General features: G+C 40.5%; 1 protein-coding gene across 4 annotated transcripts in view; it reads left to right on the top strand.

The window, feature by feature from the left end:
- Nucleotides 1–18,207, top strand: part of MAGI3 (membrane associated guanylate kinase, WW and PDZ domain containing 3) — a 54,461-nt gene that overhangs the window by 16,744 nt on the left and 19,510 nt on the right. For all 4 annotated transcript variants that reach the window (XM_030291737.4, XM_072918896.1, XM_012571039.4 and 1 more), the window contains 9 exons: nucleotides 7,180–7,296; nucleotides 8,705–8,824; nucleotides 10,252–10,461; nucleotides 11,740–11,914; nucleotides 12,689–12,768; nucleotides 14,126–14,183; nucleotides 15,195–15,289; nucleotides 15,877–16,065; nucleotides 17,446–18,045. In XM_030291737.4, coding sequence (XP_030147597.1) covers nucleotides 7,180–7,296; nucleotides 8,705–8,824; nucleotides 10,252–10,461; nucleotides 11,740–11,914; nucleotides 12,689–12,768; nucleotides 14,126–14,183; nucleotides 15,195–15,289; nucleotides 15,877–16,065; nucleotides 17,446–18,045 — 1,644 coding nt within the window. The remainder of the gene's footprint in view (nucleotides 1–7,179; nucleotides 7,297–8,704; nucleotides 8,825–10,251; nucleotides 10,462–11,739; nucleotides 11,915–12,688; nucleotides 12,769–14,125; nucleotides 14,184–15,194; nucleotides 15,290–15,876; nucleotides 16,066–17,445; nucleotides 18,046–18,207) is intronic.

Raw genomic sequence — 18,207 nt, 5'->3', positions numbered from 1 at the left:
TCAAAACACCATCATCAGAGTCCAATTAAGAAATCCTTTGATAAAACAATCTCCGTAACACATTCCACATGTACCAAACAACAGATGCAGCAAATGAAGATTAAAAATGTTTCTCATTCTTTTCCCTGAGCTTTCTCACAGCTTCTCACATCTTCCCAGGAAGATCCTGGGAGAGCTATCTCTCTCTGTTTGGAGGATATGTGATTATTACCACACTACTTCACTAGAAAGCAGTTGGATCTCAGAGGCTGAGCAATGCCTCTATTGCTGGCATTCAGCTCCTCACGTGTGTACTCCTTGAAGAAAGCACTCTTTCATAGTTAATTGAAAATCCTGGGTTCCATAACTAAAAATAAGTCTAATAAAATGAATAGTGATGAAATAATAGGATATCTTGTGCAAGCAGGAAGAGAAATTCCCTTCATTTTTAATATTATGTGATGATTAACTGAACATGTAGAGAAATGGTCTTCTCTTACTTGATTACTTCAACAGCAGCCTATGATAAAAATTGTAAACAGAAGCTTCCCTGAAAAATTGGGTTATAATAGAATTAGAGTTCATGCAGTGACACCAGAGGGATTCATGGGTGTGATAGACCAACGCGTATCAACGTCTGTGCTCTTTGTGGGATGCTGTGCTGCACACCGTTGTGCCCCTGGCCCTTGGCTGTTGCAGCAGACTGAGTAAAGCATCCCTTGCTGTAGAATTGCCGTGTGAACTGTGTGAGTCAGGCACTGACATTAGTCATGGCTGGTGCACATCTGGAGTTCCAGTGATTTCACTGACTGCCCGTGTTGTGCAGTGAGCATTGCGGGGTGGGAGTGAGGGGGGGGCTTATTTCCAATTGAACTATGAGATGTCTCTAATCAATACTGCTGTGACACAGCACTTTTATGGGTTTGATTAGAGGAGTGCTGACCTGGCATGTAGATCTTGGTGATTCCAGATTCCCGAGAGTCCTTCAGAGTGTGGTGAGTCACAGCAGTGCAGTCTGCATCCTTGAAGCATCAGCTGTCCCTTGGGAATGCTGCAGCTCACCCTGCAGCAGTGCTGGGATTTCCCAGGCTTCTTGGAAAGCCCTTTCAGGAAGCTCTAATTCCTTCAAAAATTCCTGCATAAAGGTTGCAGCATGACTCATGTTTGAAAGAGCAGGAATTGCTCCTTTACCCTTGTGCTCAGGGGGCCTCTGTGGTGGTGGGACCTTGTGGGGGGAGGGGTCTCATGGGAAAGTGGCATTGAGAAGTCACTAAAATGCCCCTAGGTGACATTGCTATATAGGAGTTATCTGTTACAAGAGGTACTATACTTTCAGGCAGTGCAAAGCAGCGATGTTCAGGATGGGGCTGGTATTTAAAAGCCCAATTTGCTGTTTTGTAAATTAGTTTAAAGGTCCGACTGTGACAGTCCACGCACTGCTGCTTGCTGACACAGCTAGAGGACACCTCTGCTGAGAAGATTTTATGTTTTCCATGGTGGATGGTCACCCCACAGGTTTGTCTGCTCAAAGGAGAGCAGGCATGCAGCATCTTTGTCAACAGAGTATCTTTGTCAGACTCCTGCCCTGCCAAACTCCATACTGAAATAGGTTAGTGGGCCTAGAAATTATGCAGAGTGTAATTGCATATCTTGCTTCCTATGGAAAGCAGGCTAAAAATAAACCTGTCTGTGATTTGCATAAATTCTATTCTGATCTGAGCACTCAAAAAAGGTCTTGGAATGTGAACATGTACCCTTCTGTTGGGAAAGCAGTGCCAAGTCCCACGTAGATTAAATGGCTTGTGTAACCGAGAGCAGCTGCAAGGACATTTTTCTTTGGGGATGTGATTGAAGTGTGTCGTTCTGTAGAGCTGCGTGCTGCTTAAGCAATGAGATGCGGTATGTTAGACATACGTCACTTCTGAGACATGATGCGCTCTCTGGACAGACAGAAGGATTGGCCAGACACTATGACAGAAGTTTCTGCCAAACACTCTGACAGATTAACCTGCACAGGTGCCCTCTGTGTGGTCCCTTGTTGCGGTGTGATATGGAATAATATTAAATGTCAGTAAGTTTGAATTTGCACATAAGCTGGAGATTTCCAAAGGGAAGCATTAATATTAGAACAGTCTGGGGACTCAAGTAACATTTTGTTCAGTTGGATATGTTAATTGTGCTTTCCAGACCAAATGGATTTGTTTGCTGTCTCAGTAAAGCATTTTCTCTAGTGTGAATAAATTAAAACCTCACATTGTAAATTTTAGGGAGTGAATGGAAGATTATTTATAAATTGGGAAAAACAAGCCATAGTTAGCCCTAGGAAAATTATCTCCATTGTTCAGGTTACTTGTCTTTGTTTTGGTGCTCCATTTTTCAATTAAGAGCAGACTAAATGATTTATGTATTAAATTGGGTGCAGCCTAGGCTGACAAAACAGGATCCTAATGGATCTGGCTGAGTTTGCAGCTGAGACTGAATATGGGAGGGTCTGCTGAACCCTCACAGGAATTGAGTCTGGCAACCTGTGACAGCTACAGAGGACTCTTATCTCATGCCTGTAAGCATCTCTATTTGACTTCACAGTGCAAGTCGTGCAGCGACAGATACAACTTACCCAGAATAGCCTCTGTAGTGTATTGAACTGCACAGTGATTAAAACTCAGCAAGGCCTTGAGTGCATAATTAAGAAGTTTTATTATTGTTTAAACAATTTTGTATTTTATTTTTTTTAATGTGTCTGTGTTACAGGTTCTGATTGTTGTTTTGACCTTTTAGAGTGTTGTAACATCCTTTGAACATGTTTGAACCCATTGGTGTGTTGCATACCAGCTCCATCACTTGCATGGTGGTTTGAATAGATCATGATCAGGAAATGGCTTTAAGTTACACTGGGGGCAGGGTTTAGATTAGGTGTTGGTACATTTTTTTTTCATGGGAAGGGTTGTCAAGCTTTGTAACAGGCTCCCCAGGGAAGTGGTGGAGGCACTAGCCCTGAAAGCATTCTAAGAAACATATTGATGTGGCACTTGAGGACATGGTTTAGTGGTGAACATAGTGGATGTTGGTTGATGGTTGGACTTGATGACTTTAGAGTTCTTTTCCAGCCTTAACAATTCCATGTTTTATTCTGATCAGTGTATTTGACTCATCTGCTGTTGTGGTATCAAAAACCTGTTGTGCTTTATGTCCCTTTGTCACTTCGAGGGTCATAATTAGATCTTGCAAGTCACATTTGGTTTCTGTGAGGTGTTTCAAGCTCCCAGGCTGGGCTCAGTGATTTTTCCACGCATCCCTGTAAATCCCTTTTCTCTGGCTCAAGCCTGACAGTGGCAGAGACTCACAGGGTGCAGTTTATCTGGATTCTTGTTCTTTACCATCACTGTCAATGAATCTGACTTGAAATGGAAATCATGGGCCAGTTTACCCCATTTTTGAAAAGATAGCAAATCTTTATAAATAGGCAAAACATAGTTAATCTGTTCATTGTTTTTTTTCACTTCTCAAGAAAATATCATGTTAAAGGGAAGAAAGGAAAGTCTCCATATAAAATAAAAAAGGTCAAACTTCTCTTCTGTAAAGTTCTTTTGCATTTTTCTTCCCCAGTGTTAAGTTGAAGGAAATGGTTATGTTTGCATTTTATTTGAAACCCATTCATTATTTAAATTACTTGAGTTTTGTGTATATCTGCTTCAGTGTCTGATCTTCTATCAGAAACAGCTGCACAGACCTTTGAGCCTTGCTGTACTCCTATTTAATAACAAGAGTATTAAAATACTTGGCATTATCAGAGTAAACCCTGGTCAGTGGTAATTCTCCTGACTGTATTTCCATGGTTAATGGATTTTTGTGTGCGTACAATGTGTTACTGTAATCATATCTGATACTGGTGTGTGTGAAGCTGGAGTCTGAAAGTTGGAACTACTTTGCTGAAAAGAATTTTCATTTTAAAAATCCTGGGGAGGGGAGTGAGGAGACTTGGGGGATGGAATTAAGGGGATCAGCAGGAGATGGTGGCAGATCACTGTGAGCTGGGCTGGGGGAGCTCCTCCCTGCCCAGTCCTTGAATTGTGGGGGCTGTTTTTTGGTGGATGAGAAGCTGGAGATGCCCTGACTACATGCACTGGGACCCAGAAGCCAACCCTACCCCCAACCACCTTTCTCCCCTTAATTTGTCTCCCTAATTCACAATGCTGTGTTTTACTGCAGTGGCACTTGAGCCTTTTTTTGTTTTTATTTTTGGTTGTTTTTTTTTTTTTTCTGCAGTCACTTAATTTTCCTCCCAGTGTGCATATCCTCATCTAAACAGTTCTTTTTGATTAATTTAAATTAAAACTGAAAACAAGGGGTTTGTGCCTGTTCATCTGGCAGAACCTGAGTGCTATAAAGTGTATTATTCCTCTTGACTGGTCCCTGTGTTGCCAGTGTCATCTTTTAGAAGCAGCTCAGCAGCACAGCATACACCAACCCAACATTTATCAGGTCATTTTGGAGAGGCTAATACATGAGGTTTTCCTAAAAGCATTTGTGAAACAATGTAAAAGAAGCATGTTCACCTCCTGGCGGGAAAATAATCTGACTTTTGCCAGAGGTTGCCTAAAGCAGCCTTACTGTAACTTTATTTTTGTGCTTTCTAATGCACACCATTCTCTATGTGAATTTCTGTAATTTTTCCTCTGCCCACTATTTTCTCTGTTTTCCCTAGGCAATCCTGTCAGTCTTCAATTCAGTCATCTTGGTTTCACAGTATAGTGTAGTCTCTAAGCTTTTAACATTAGGATTAACCCCTCAATATTGACGTATCCTTAGTAGCAGCTTTGCCTTTATTTTGTCTTTAAACTGTTGATATTTATTGAAAAGGGTTTATACACTTTTAAAATTTTAAACATGAACAGGGAAAGATCAATAAGTAAATAAAGTGTGTAATTCTACATCCAGAACAGATTCTCACATATTGTCTGGCTTTTCCAATGTGCAGTACTCTGAAAGTAGCTGATGAACAGGTCCATCTGCCTCGATGAAATATAAGAGTATTGATCTACCTAAGTGAAATATGCTGGGATTGCTGAAGTGCATATCTAGCTTTGACAAGGAGATGGATGCACCATTTTAGCAGCAAAACATTTCTTTAATGTTGAGGAACTATCTTGTCTACAAAGAATGAAGTAATTTGCAGTAACAAATGGAAAATACTTTTCGTGCTGGAGATTACCCCATTTGTTTCCATATTCCATGACATACTGTGCTCATTATGCTGCAGGAAGCAAATCCAAAGTTTTATGAGGAGCAGTTCATGCTGGTAAAATAGGGAATTGAGGTGGGGGCTGCAGAGTTGCTGTGCATTCCTGGGAAGGGGTTGGATGAAGAACTGCATTACTGGGAATTGCTGTTGCTTGTGTAGCTGCTGGACAGCCACGAGGACAATGCTGAGGTGTTTTCCTAATACTGCAAAATGCTTTTTGTGTGTTTGGAAGTAATTTTTAAGTAAATGACAGTGTCAAAGGAGGTGAGAAGTTGACTTCATTTGGAGCTCAGGACTTCTGTTTGGCAAAGGATGTGCTGTTTTTTCAGAGGGTGTGCTGGGCTTTTTCTCTCCTTGCCTGAGGGTTTAAGGTGATTTTGTGTGTGTTTTGCTTTATCTGTGGACATCACTGACCTCTCTGAAGGGCTGATAGGTAATGTTGGTTCCATGTAGAAGTACTCATCTTGGCATGCTTTTGTTTGGAGGGAAGAGGGTGCAGATTGAAATTCAGTTTGCTGTTAGTGAGTGGTGGTTGCTGAGGTCAAGTTTGAGAGTAGAGAGCAAGGTGTGGAATGCCCTCACCTTGGCTAAAAGGGAAGGGAAAGTATAAACTTGCCACAACCAAAACATGCAGCCAGCTTTGCAGAAGTGACACATGGTTGGGAAAACTTGGTTAGTGGTGGGAGGGTTTTGATGGTTTGCAATTTTTTCCAATTTGACATATATGTAAGTACAGTAATTGGTTGAAGATGTAGGTGAATGGGCCTTGTATGAAGACTGCTGTGGGGTCTGTGATCTGTTTGAGGTGATCTCCTCAGCAACTTTGAGCTTACAGGCTTCAAAGGCTCCTGTCAGAAATGCTTCTGGGGCAGGTTTATGCATTTCATAACCTGTTGGTGATGTAATTTAACAGGAGCAGTTGTCTGTTCAGCCTTTTTCCCTGCAGTTGTGCTACACCAGCATCCATCTGCTGCTGCCCATCTCCTGCTCTAGGTTTGGAGACAAAGGTTAAGCTTTTCCCCTAAAGCCCTGAGTGTTCTGCTGTAGTACATAACTTAAATTTACCAAGGTCACTGAACCCTATTTACTGTGTTTTCTGGGAGACTGACAGGGTACAAAAGATTGGTTTGTACCCTCCTGTCTGAAGGAGGAGGCAGTAATACAAGAGCTCAGTTATTTGTATGCTGAAAGGGCTGTGGTTCTCCAGTGATGTGACAGATTCACTAATGATACCTGACAGAAGTATTGCAAAGGAGTAATCATAAAAAAACCCAACTCCCTTCTATTACACAATGTTTTTAAGAAGGAAGTATTTTCTTTTTATAATTTGAAGAATGCAAGTTCCCGGGTGACAAAATATTGAACGCAGGTGACTAGTGAGGTAGATGTAAAATGAATGGAAACTACTTCAAAATACAGAGAAATAGTTTCTTGTCTGTAGAAACTTTGAATTTTGGTAATAGGTTTTGTATTTTAATACTTTATATTGATTTTTCAAACAGTTCCAGAATATTGTCACTGGCTTGTTTGGGAGATGAGGGAGAGTGGTTGTTAGTCAGCTCTGCTTAAAACCATTGTGGCAGAAGAAATTCTTCCCTGTGATGGTGGTGAGGCCCTCGCACAGGGTGCCCAGAGAAGCTGTGGCTGCCCCATCTCTGGCAGCATTCAAGGCCAGGTTGGGTAGGGCTTGGAGCAACCTGGGATAGTGGAAGGTGTCCCTGCCCATGGCAAGGGGTGAAACAAGATGAGCTTTAAGGTTTCTTTCTGACACAAACTATTCTGGGATTCTGTCATTTGATAGCACAAAATGGTATTTTCCATCATGGTTGTTGTATTTAAAACAGCCCAACTCTTCCAACTGCATGTTTTTCCTGAAACTTCTATAGCAGTGAAACACAATTCTTGTTGTGAGAGCCTGCTTTACAAATTATTCTAATTTGTTCTTTTTTCTTTCTAAGGAAAAGTCATCAACAAGGACTTGCGCCACTATCTGAGCCTTCAGTTCCAGAAGGGCTCGATAGACCACAAACTCCAGCAAGTGATCAGAGACAATCTCTATTTGAGAACCATCCCTTGTAAGTATGTAAAGATCAGCCTCATCTGTTCCTGCTAACTCCCACGTAATTTGTGAATTCAAAATGCCTTCTCTCTTAATCAGATTCAGTGTTTTACCTTGTAGCAGAGATTTCTGCCTTTGCTACAGTAGTTTCACATCTGAAGTTGCCATGAATTGGTGCAGCCAGTATGGACTGAAAACCATTAAAAACTTGAGAATTCAAAGTTCAGATTGTTTCAGTAATATCTGTGTATTACTCTTCACAAGTTTGTCATTAGTTGTTAGAATGACTCCAGCCACCACAAGAAATAAATCTCAGCATGATCAAGCAGTGCCAAAACATCCTGAATTTTGTCAATGTGTTGGGGCTTTTTTCTTCACAAAGAGCAAACTGAGACCTTGAGTGTCAAGTGCGTTCGGCAGAGCAGGGCAGCTGGAAGGAGGGGTTGGGTGCAGAAGGGGTGGCAGTGGCAGAAAGTACAGGTAGACTGCTCATTGTGAGAAGACTGATTAAAAAGGCTCATCATTTACTGTTTGAATATTCATTGCACTAAAAACATACTTTGTTGAGTAGCATTTTTTTGTCTACAGGAATTCTGCTCTCTTCTCTCTGAGCACACGGAAGAGTTTGTGGCTTTCTTAAACTGCATTTCACTATTACTAGCTTTTATTTACCAGCTCCTTTTCATGCTGCTGCCTGAAAAAGTGCTACATGCTTTTGAAATACTATTAGGTTGTAGGCAGTAATGAATCAGTGAAGTCCTTTCAGGAGAGCTTTAATTAAGCTGTTGTTACTATGGGAGGCCTGTTTTCGTAGACAAAACACTGAGAACCTCTGCATTAGCACAGCAATTTACTGATAAGGTTTACCTACAGCCAGGGGTTGGAGTGTGGCTGACTTACACACTGAATTATAGGTTGAAAAATAAATTCTGTACCAAGTTACGGATTTGGTGGCCCAAAAATCAAATGTGCTTAGTCATGGTGACCTCATTGCAAATTAGAGAATTGGTACTGTTGGAAATAGGTAAAGATGCAGCACCCTCACAGCTGTGTTAAAATAAAATATCACAGCTGTTCCAAGAATCCCAGACTGGGATTGCATGGCCAAGGTGGCATCAGCTGCCGCAAAAGTTGTTTTTGGTTCACTGACCATAAGAAAGAATTCTCTCTTAATTGCCACCTCACCCAGCTGCTTCTCTCCTCCTCCCCCCATACCAGAACTATTGTTCCTGTGTAATTTACTGGCTCAGTTTTTATACATTATTGTTCACTTGCTCACCAGTTGTTTTAACTCTTACTGGAGTGACATCGTCTTTGTATAAAGATTTGAAAAGACATTGTTTTTACCGAACTATTCAGCAGGCAGCATTTGATATCAAGCAGCACTTAAATGTCTTACAAGAATGTTTTCTCTGTCTTTGCAGGCACGACAAGGGCTCCCAGAGATGGGGAGGTCCCTGGGGTAGACTATAATTTCATTCCTGTTGAGCAGTTTAAAGCATTGGAAGAAAGTGGAGCCTTACTAGAAAGTGGAACATATGATGGTATGTCAGTGATGTTTAATGGAATGGGAATAAGGACCCAGTACTTGTGTCCAGGATCTTAGTCCAAGTGTAGCTCCTTGTGGTACAGTTTTCCTGCCTCACTTGATGGTCATGACAGTAGCAGAGAGACAATAGTTAGTCTATTTTTGTGAAGAGGAGGAGCGATCTTCTTCTAAAGCTTTCTAATAATCCGCCGATTGTCCTTTCAACGACTCTTAATCCCACCAGATTATTTTCACCATCGCATTTCTGGGAAGCATTCTGAAAAGGTTTATCTGTGCCTGGTACAATTTTAAGAGAATCTAGTCAATTTTTTGTACACCTCAGAGAACAGAGCCATATTCTCCCCTCAGGTGTTCCTCAAAAGTACAGAAGGCAAGAGAAATTCTGACCTAGCAGGGAAACAAAAGCATTTCTCAATTAAAAGTTGAACAGCACTAGACCAGATTGTCCAAATCTGTAGGAAAATTGGGTTTGTTAAATGTGGTGATGAAAAGCATTGTAATGAAGATGGTGAAAAAAGAAAAGAAGATGTCAGAAGTAAACAATCCTTGTGAAATGCTCTGAGCCTCCTGTTTTCTGTATCTCTTACTCTCTGTTAATATTGTCCCATCTCTGGAAATCTCCTAAGCAAATTTAGGCTAAACTAGTAGTTTGGTTTTCTTTTTATTCCTGAGCTGCACTTTATCTGGCTGTCCGCTCTCTGAGCCTTGCTCTTGCTTGATATTTGCAGAAGGGTTTTCTTTCTATATATATTTACATGGTCAAAACCATATCCAGGCACCAAAAGTTATCCCAGCAGGAATTCTGGGAAGATCCCTTGCTTTGTGCTCAATTCCCTAATAAAAATCATATGAGCAGTCAGGAGAGAGGTCAATGGCTGAAATTCTTTCCCAGAAAACAGCAGATGATTCCTTTGTGCTTTAGATTAAAATACTAAAGAAAAAAAATCTGTTCCTTTTTCTGAAGTGAAAATATCAACATATTGATACAAAGGTGTTGATATGAAGCCATATCAACATCTTCGTTTTGCAAGTGTATTGTCAGTAGAAAATTGGAAGTGTTAAAAATCAATTACTTGTTAACTGGTTTTATGGAAATAAATAATTTGTTTCTGCATAAAATTAATTCGCTTTTTGACTTCAGTATTTCTGTTACTCCATATCAGTCTTTTTCTTTAGAAAACTTGTAGCAGGATAAAAATTTTCAGGTAACCTCTTGTTTTCTGACAACTAGTGCTACATTAGCAAGAAGTCAGTGTATGAATAAACAGGCTTTGATGGTTGGTTGGGTTTTGGTAGTGCTGGTGTCTTCTTTGGGGCTTTAAAATTTCACCAAAATACATTTGCATGGGCACTAAACAGCCACTGCTAGTGCCTTCAGCAGTATCAGTGCTTCAGTGATTGTGAATTCTGTCTCATTTTCAGGTAATTTTTATGGTACTCCAAAGCCTCCAGCAGAGCCCAGCCCCTTTCAGCCTGATCCAGTGGATCAAGTTCTTTTTGACAATGATTTTGATACTGAGTCGCAGAGGAAAAGAACCACATCCGTCAGCAAAATGCAAAGGATGGAAAGTTCTCTCCCTGAAGAGGAGGAAGAGGAGGAAAAGGAAGCAGTTAATGGCAGTGGAGGGATAGGTTGGTTGACAAGGGGAGAAATTCCCTGATATGAATGGATAAGGACTGTACAAATAACATTCATGCTTCCTTAGTTTTGGTGAAGTATGAAGGCAGTTTCTGTTCAGGCTGGTGCTTCTACTTGATTTTGAGATGAGCTTTTGAAAAGAACCAGCTGTTCTCCCCGCCAGATGTGCAGTTGCATCATAAAATGCACTGCTTGGTCAAGAACATGTGGTGCTGGATATGGGCCAGTTACACAAGCGGGAAGGAAAAGTTTGTCCACTCTTGAAATAACAGAATCCTTCACAGAGTAAAATTCATACACTGCAAATGTTACTGTTGAATTTTGAGGCTATTACTGAATTTGTACGCAGGAGGTTTTAAGGAAGTGACTGGTTGAAGGGGCAATGTTGGCTCATACTGTAAATTTTTGAGGTGATTTTGCATGGGGGAGCAATCACACAACCTGAAACCACCCAAGGGGGGAGCTTGTGGAGAGAAATAAAGCCAAGTGTGTTGAGGCTGGAGTGGTGTCCAGCAGGACCTTTCTGGGATTGGCAAAATGCCCTTTTCCTTTTGCTGTCATGGTTACTCATCTGGAGGGGGGAGAATTGATGTTGGAGAGGAACTGTCACATTGCATTTGCAGCTGATCCCGTGTGTGACTGCTTAGGACAGAGATATACTGACCAGACCTGACCTAATCTTGTCATCTTCAGGGCTAGCAACACCACAGAAGGGTCAATGGTCAGGCTGGTGGTAGGGTAAAGGTCATGGACATCATCATGTCACAGAGGGTATCAAGCATAACCTTGGTTCTGAAGGGTAGAGGCTTCTATTTAAAGTTTCTTTCAGGAGTTTTTGGGATCTTTTTTCTAGCTGTGGCTTGTAGGAAGGTGTTGTTTACTTTATTAGCAGTTTGGGTCTTCACTACATTTCCTTCTGATTCTTTGAGGAATATTAGTAGGATTTTTTTATTATTATTTTATGGCATTACAAACACTGTTCTCTCTTTAGAAATGGCAAAAGAGCGCAGTCAACTTGGATTTCTGCCAGTGTTGATTTTTCAGAGTAGGCTCAGACACATAATACAAGGTTAATTCTGTTTGGCAGGGGAAGAGCAGAGTTCAGTCTTTTCATGTCAGCTTTTCAAAGTTCACAGCTGAAAAAAAAAGTGAAAAGTTGCACATCACATACAGGGACGTGTTTGACATCCACTCGTAGCCAGATTAAGAGGGTGGTTCTTTGTGAGAAACAACATAAGCATCTGACAAACACTTTCCCTGAATAACTGCAGAAAACAAAGAAAAACATTCAGATTCTCCTGACTGGATGAAACCTGTTCCCAGCTACAACCAGACAAGCAGCAACATGGACTTCAGAAATTATTTGTCGAGGGATGAGACCCTGGAACCACTACCCAAGAACTGGGAAATGGCTTACACGGACACTGGCATGATCTACTTCATCGAGTGAGTAATTTGCTCTTTGGAGGAGAGAAGTGCTGGTGGCTGCGGTCTGGAAAGCTTGCTCTTTCACCTCTCTTGTCTTACTGCTTCTATTTCTTTAAGAAATTTACTATTTTCCTACTGTTACATTCCTTACTCATAGTCTTCAATGTTGCACGCTCAGTACAATTGCCATTGTGCAGGAAGACCTTATGCAAAGTCAGTTTGTTTGTTCTAAATTTTGTATCTCACAAATACAAAGTTGGCTGGGTATTGCTAAGTGAAGTGTGACATGGAAGCTTTCTCTATGTCAAATTTCTCTGAAATTTGAGACCTTGTTTAGTTTTTCTTCTCTGCTTGTGTTCCTTGGCTGGGATTGGATGTTTCAAAATACAAATAACCCAGATGAAAGCCCAGGTTAGGAAAGTATCTCATGTGTGCACATGTAAAACTGTCTCATTTATGAGTTCTAAGGCAAAAATGAAACAGAAACCTTCCTGAGAGTTTAGCATATGAGGAGGCTAAAAATATTTTTTTCCTATCAGGTAGGAACAGCTGCTGTTCCCGTATGTGCTTTTAGGGTCTGGGGGGAGGATTTGGGCCTCTAACACTTCCCGTGTGGCCTGGAGAGTCTCTAGTGTGCTGGTGCCTTTTCTTTTTAGTATTTTATTATGTGACTGAGGCACAAATAAAGGTTGTATTTTCTGAAGTCTACAGTTTCCTACAACAGTAAATACTTGAAGGAAAGTTTCTTCAGTGTGAGGGAGTTCTCTTACTGGCATGCGTTCTGCTCCACAGTCACAACACCAAGACAACCACATGGCTTGATCCCCGGCTCTGTAAGAAGGCCAAAGCTCCTGAAGATTGTGAAGATGGAGGTGAGATGCATTTGCCACCTGTCACTGATAAATGTATGAGTTATGAATACAGTCCATTACTTCTGTGGTAGAAGCTTCTCTCTGGTAGATGTGACTCTGGAGCTGGCAGTGTAGTGCTGAGTGTCCCCTGTTTGGTGGCAATAGGAATTTACATAAGACTGAGAAAGTCCATGGTGTATTTTCCCTGGAGTAGTAGAATCTGGCCAAACTTAGGTTTATCTGCATTGCTGAGCAGAATATGAGATGTTTTGTTCCAGTAGGAACATCTTTCTTAAGGAGAAAGATGCACATGAGTGATGATCTCACTGGAAACTGTTGTATAGGTGGCATATAGCAGAAGGAGAAGGTCCATAAGTAACAGAATATAGGAACAACAAAGAAGGTATGGCAACATACATATTGCTAATAAGTATTGCATGTGACATAGTATTTGAATGCAAAAGCTAAGGGAACAATCTGACTGATTTAAATTTCTTCAAGACTTCCAGGTCAGTAGCCTCCAGGCAATTTCTGCAACCATTTCCTACACAGTTGGGCAATTTAGTCTGCTAGAAAAGAGTATCAGGTAGGTCTGTCTTCAGCAAATGCCTGACATGTTACAAAAGCTGAAGCAGGCTCAGAATGACCTGTCATCCTCCAAAATTATCCAACCTAACAGCCATATATCCATAATGAAGCCAGCTGGAGCAATGGCATACTGCTGCTTATTAAACATACATGCAGCTCTTTAAACAGAGATGCAGGATATTCAGATGAACAATACTTAAATTAATAGACCCACTGGGTCTTTAGTCAGAACCTGTGGAGCAATACTGGTATTAGTAATTGGTAACATGCTAGGGGAATTCCTGTTATTGTCAAACTTAGGTCAGCCTCAAACAAGATTGCTGAACAAATTTATCCTTAAAATGTCTGTCTGACTATATTAATTATTCTAATATTTAAATTTCCATGGTCAAGATAACTAGAACAAAGAACTTGATAAGCTGACCTCTGTGGTAACTGGTTATTACCTTCAGTCAGTCATGAGGTGCTGGCATCCTCTTACCAGATGCTGAATTTGCCATGAAAAGGAGCCTTTTGCATGTAATTTTCAGTATAAACAGGTCTTTATGTTTATTATATGTTTAAAGTGGTGTGATTTCATTGAATACAAGGCTCATCATTTATTGCAAGAAAGAGTAAGAGTTTCAGGGCTTCAGATTCCCTGGAACAGGCTTTTACCTTTCATCAGGAAATAAAATGGGACCTATACTTTCCTCATATTTTTCATGAGCCTAGGTGTTCTTTAATGAAAACTCTGATATTTGTGGGTAGATTTCCCCTGTAATGGAGAATTTGGTCTTTCTGATTGCAGAACTTCCTTATGGATGGGAGAAAATAGAAGACCCTCAATATGGGACATACTACGTTGAGTAAGTGCTAATAATTGATTTGGCATGCATTACAATTGAGCATGAAATTCTGAAGTCTCTAATCCCCAGTAAGCAGAGATTGTAATGCAGTGAAAAGCCAGGTTGGACAAGGCTTGGAGCAACCTGGTCTGGTATCCATGCTCATGGCAGGGGGTGGAACTGGACGGGCTTTAAGGTTCCTTCCAGTACCAACCATTCTGTGATTCTGTGAAACTATTAACTATATCCAAGAAAAACAGTTCTAGGGTCACAAACTTATGGCACAAACTTCTGGTAGCACTGGCATATGGGAAAATTCACAGTGTGACCTTAAAGACTTAAGCACTGTTTTTCATTTGGGGAAGGAAAGCAAGTTGCAACTAAAATAATTTATAGATGGAATTGAGCTGATGTCATTTTTCTTAGCTTAACAAAAACAGAGTCACTTAAGAGTGGCATCTGATAACTTTAAAAGAGTAAAAATAAATTGTAGATCATTGCTGTCTTCAAAGAGCCAAGTCAATAACCACTAAACTGCTTCAGGAGTTGAATCTGCTTTTGAATCTGCTTCAGGCCAGAGGAAATGAAATCTCTCCTTAACCATGGAGAAGAAAAATGGTAGAATTGTAGCTTCAGAGAACAAGCAAACATTTTTCACTTTGCAAAACCAAGATATTTCAATTTGTTGGTTTTCTCCTCCTATGCTGTACTTCTCTATCATCTACTAGGGAAAAGGTGATGCCTGAGTTTGGAAACAGTATAGGTAGATGGGTCAGATCTAAACTATTACAACTCTACCTAGTGATTAAAGGGAATAAAATTTTATTTGCCTCAAAGTAAGTAAGCTGCTGAAAGAATGAGCATACTTTCAGTATTGGTTATAAGAGTTTTTTGTTCATTTCTCCAGAGCATTCATCTGACATAATAAAAAATAGTGTTTATAGATGTATTTTTTTGGGATTGTCGTTTTTGGGAAGTAGTCAGAATGTTTTCTCTTGAAATCCTGATGACCTACCTTTTGTATGCCTGCAGTCACATTAACCAGAAAACTCAGTTTGAAAATCCAGTATTGGAAGCCAAAAGGAAAAAACAGCTAGGACAGACTGATGCTGGCCCTTCCAAATCAGGTATCACTGAATATTGTGTTCTTTGTCATATATATCTTTATTTACAAGTATGCTTTATAAAAACCCAATTCTGGAATTCATCAAGGCATCAGCCTTGTTTTTTTGCTTGCCATTACAGTGTTACCCTCTGAGATCTTTTGGGTTTTTTGAAGGATTTTTTAATGTTAAAATGGAATTGGGGCACTAAGACTGCTTTTAAATAATTTTGGTTGTTCTGAAGCTGGTTGTCATAAACAGCTTTGAATATATGGAGGGTTAAAAAAGCCATCTGGAAGTGCAGGTAAAGCCACACCTGGAGTTTTTATACTTTTGATCTAGTTTAAGCTTGATATTCAAGGATAAAAATTGAGAATTCAAGGTGGGAGGTTTGCAATCTGTTCAGAAAAACTATTTTACATTCACTGAATTCAGCTGGCAAATGAGTGTAGCACTTTCCTGTCTGTTTGTTTATCCTTTAAAAGTGCTTCAGATGCTGACCAACAATAGACAAATAATTAACCTTTGTGGTACCTTAAAATAAACAAAAAACGTACCGGACTTAACCCTGGTTTCCTGTCCTCCCATCTCTGTATTCCATAATTCCAAAGGACTGGGGAGGTCTGTCTTCACTCGAGATCCATCCCAGCTTACTGGAGCACTTATAAGGACATCCCTGAAAAAAAGTACCATGGGATTTGGCTTCACAATCATCGGAGGGGACAGGCCTGACGAGTTTCTCCAGGTGAAGAATGTGTTAAAAGATGGACCCGCTGCACAAGATGGAAGAATTGCTCCAGGTCAAGTATTATTTCTGAAAACTTCCACTTCCTGGGGTACTTTGGAGAACACAGCTTGACGCACAGGAGGTTGGACGACTCCGTCCACATCATCACTAAATTAAATATTTTCATATTTGTAAAAGATCTGTGCAGAGCAGGGCCTGAAAAGGAAAAGAAGCAGCATTCTAGATAAAAATTTACTTTAAGGGCACTTCTGAAGGTTTCGGAACTTCTGCTTTAGCAAAGACACTTGTCTTCATGTTTATTCATAGAATGGTGTCCCTCTCTGTAAGTGAAGTAAAAATAGTGTGTTTGAATCCTGGTCTGTTTTGCCTTGTTGCTGCCAAAAACCATGACACTGATTATTAAAACTACAAAAAGCCCACAGCAGGAGTGAGGAGGCAAAGTTGTGTGAGCTGGGCAAGTGAGGAGAGATGAGGGATGAGTACCCATGAAGACTTGCGCATTTTTTTGATGGTTATTATATGTGTCATTAAGTTACCTATAACCTTACCCTAACCTCTGGTTTGCATATTAGAAAGGGCAGAATGGTTCTTTACATATAACATAAACCCTTACTCTTCAAATGAATAAAATAATTCATACTTTGAATGATAAATATTATTTACTTATAAAATGGAACAATTTCCTGTTTTGTTGCTGATGTATTGTTTGAATTTGATTGTATGTGGTTCATTTTCCACCTCTGCAAAAATGAAAACCATCCTGCAGAACTGTTGGAATAAAAAGATGTGCAACTATTCTGATTGTAGTTCATGGAATAAGAGCGATCCTGTTTTACTGATGCCTGGCAATAAAGGGATTGGCTAGTTTGTAGGCTATATACACATGCAAAGTACCGCACTTGCAAAGTTTCACATCAAAATTATGAAAACACAAAACAGGATTTTGGGATCTGAAGCCCACGTAACTTCATTTTGAAAATGTATTCTTAGCCACATGTGGCAGCAATGTAAGAGTGTGGAGCATGTGTGTGTGCAATCCTAGCTTAAGTTCAGCCAGTCCTAAAATAAACACACGGCCAAAAACATCAGATTTATTCTGCATTGGGTTTAGAATACTATGCAATATGAATTAAAGTAGAAGACATCTGCTTGCTGTAGTTTGCGTGCTCTGCTTCATCTCCCCTGGCTGTACAGTATCATTTTTTAAATCTGCTACAGATTAAATTTTATATATTTAGTGCACTGTGTCCTGAGATGAAGTAGAATAAACGTGAAGAGGAAATCATTTATACTTTCTGGCAATATTAGCCATGAGATAATATACCCGATACTAGTTATTAATTTGAAGACAGCACTGTGATTTCCTCAAGGTAGGCTTTTATTTAAGATTTCACTTCTGTTTTTGACACCATCAAAATTTCTTTTGTAACAGGCGATGTCATCGTGGACATAAATGGAAGCTGTGTCCTTGGCCATACCCATGCAGATGTTGTCCAAATGTTTCAGCTCATTCCCATCAATCAGTATGTGAACATGACTTTGTGTCGTGGATACCCTCTTCCTGATGACAGTGAAGACCCTGTGGTGGATATCGTGACGGCCACACCTGTCATTAATGGCCTGCCGTTGGCCAAGGGAGATACTTCCGTGTCCAGCCAAGATTTAGTAGCAGCAACAGTTGGGTTGGACCAGAATGGGAAAGTGTTGGTCAACGGTCGCCTGAATGGCCCTTCTGTGGATTCAGCCGAGCAGAGGGTTTCCTTTGCCTCCTCAGGAGGCTCTCAGCCAGAGCTGGTCACCATCCCTCTGGTCAAAGGGCCTAAAGGCTTTGGGTTTGCCATTGCAGACAGTCCCACAGGCCAGAAGGTGAAGATGATTTTGGACAGCCAGTGGTGCCAAGGCCTACAGAAAGGGGATGTCATCAAGGAGATTTGCCATCAGAATGTGCAGAGCTTGACCCACTTGCAGGTGGTGGAGGTGCTCAAGCAGTTTCCAGTAGGAGCAGAGGTGCCCCTGCTTATCTTAAGAGGAGGTACAGACAAAATTACAGTTGTCATATTGGTTATAAGCTTTTAAAAGTCCAGTTTTAGTGTGATATCTAAATCATGTCCAGTCTTGACAGCTAAGCAGCAGTTCATTCTTTTTCTGAGCCATTATGTTCTTAGTTTGATTTATAACTCCCTTATATGTTACA

The sequence above is a fragment of the Taeniopygia guttata genome, chromosome 26 (genome assembly GCF_048771995.1).
Source record: "Taeniopygia guttata chromosome 26, bTaeGut7.mat, whole genome shotgun sequence".
In the NCBI taxonomy this organism is placed as follows: Eukaryota; Metazoa; Chordata; class Aves; order Passeriformes; family Estrildidae; genus Taeniopygia; species Taeniopygia guttata.
The sequence above is the reverse complement of the archived record's forward strand: the minus strand, read 5'-3'. Positions and strand labels throughout refer to the sequence as shown.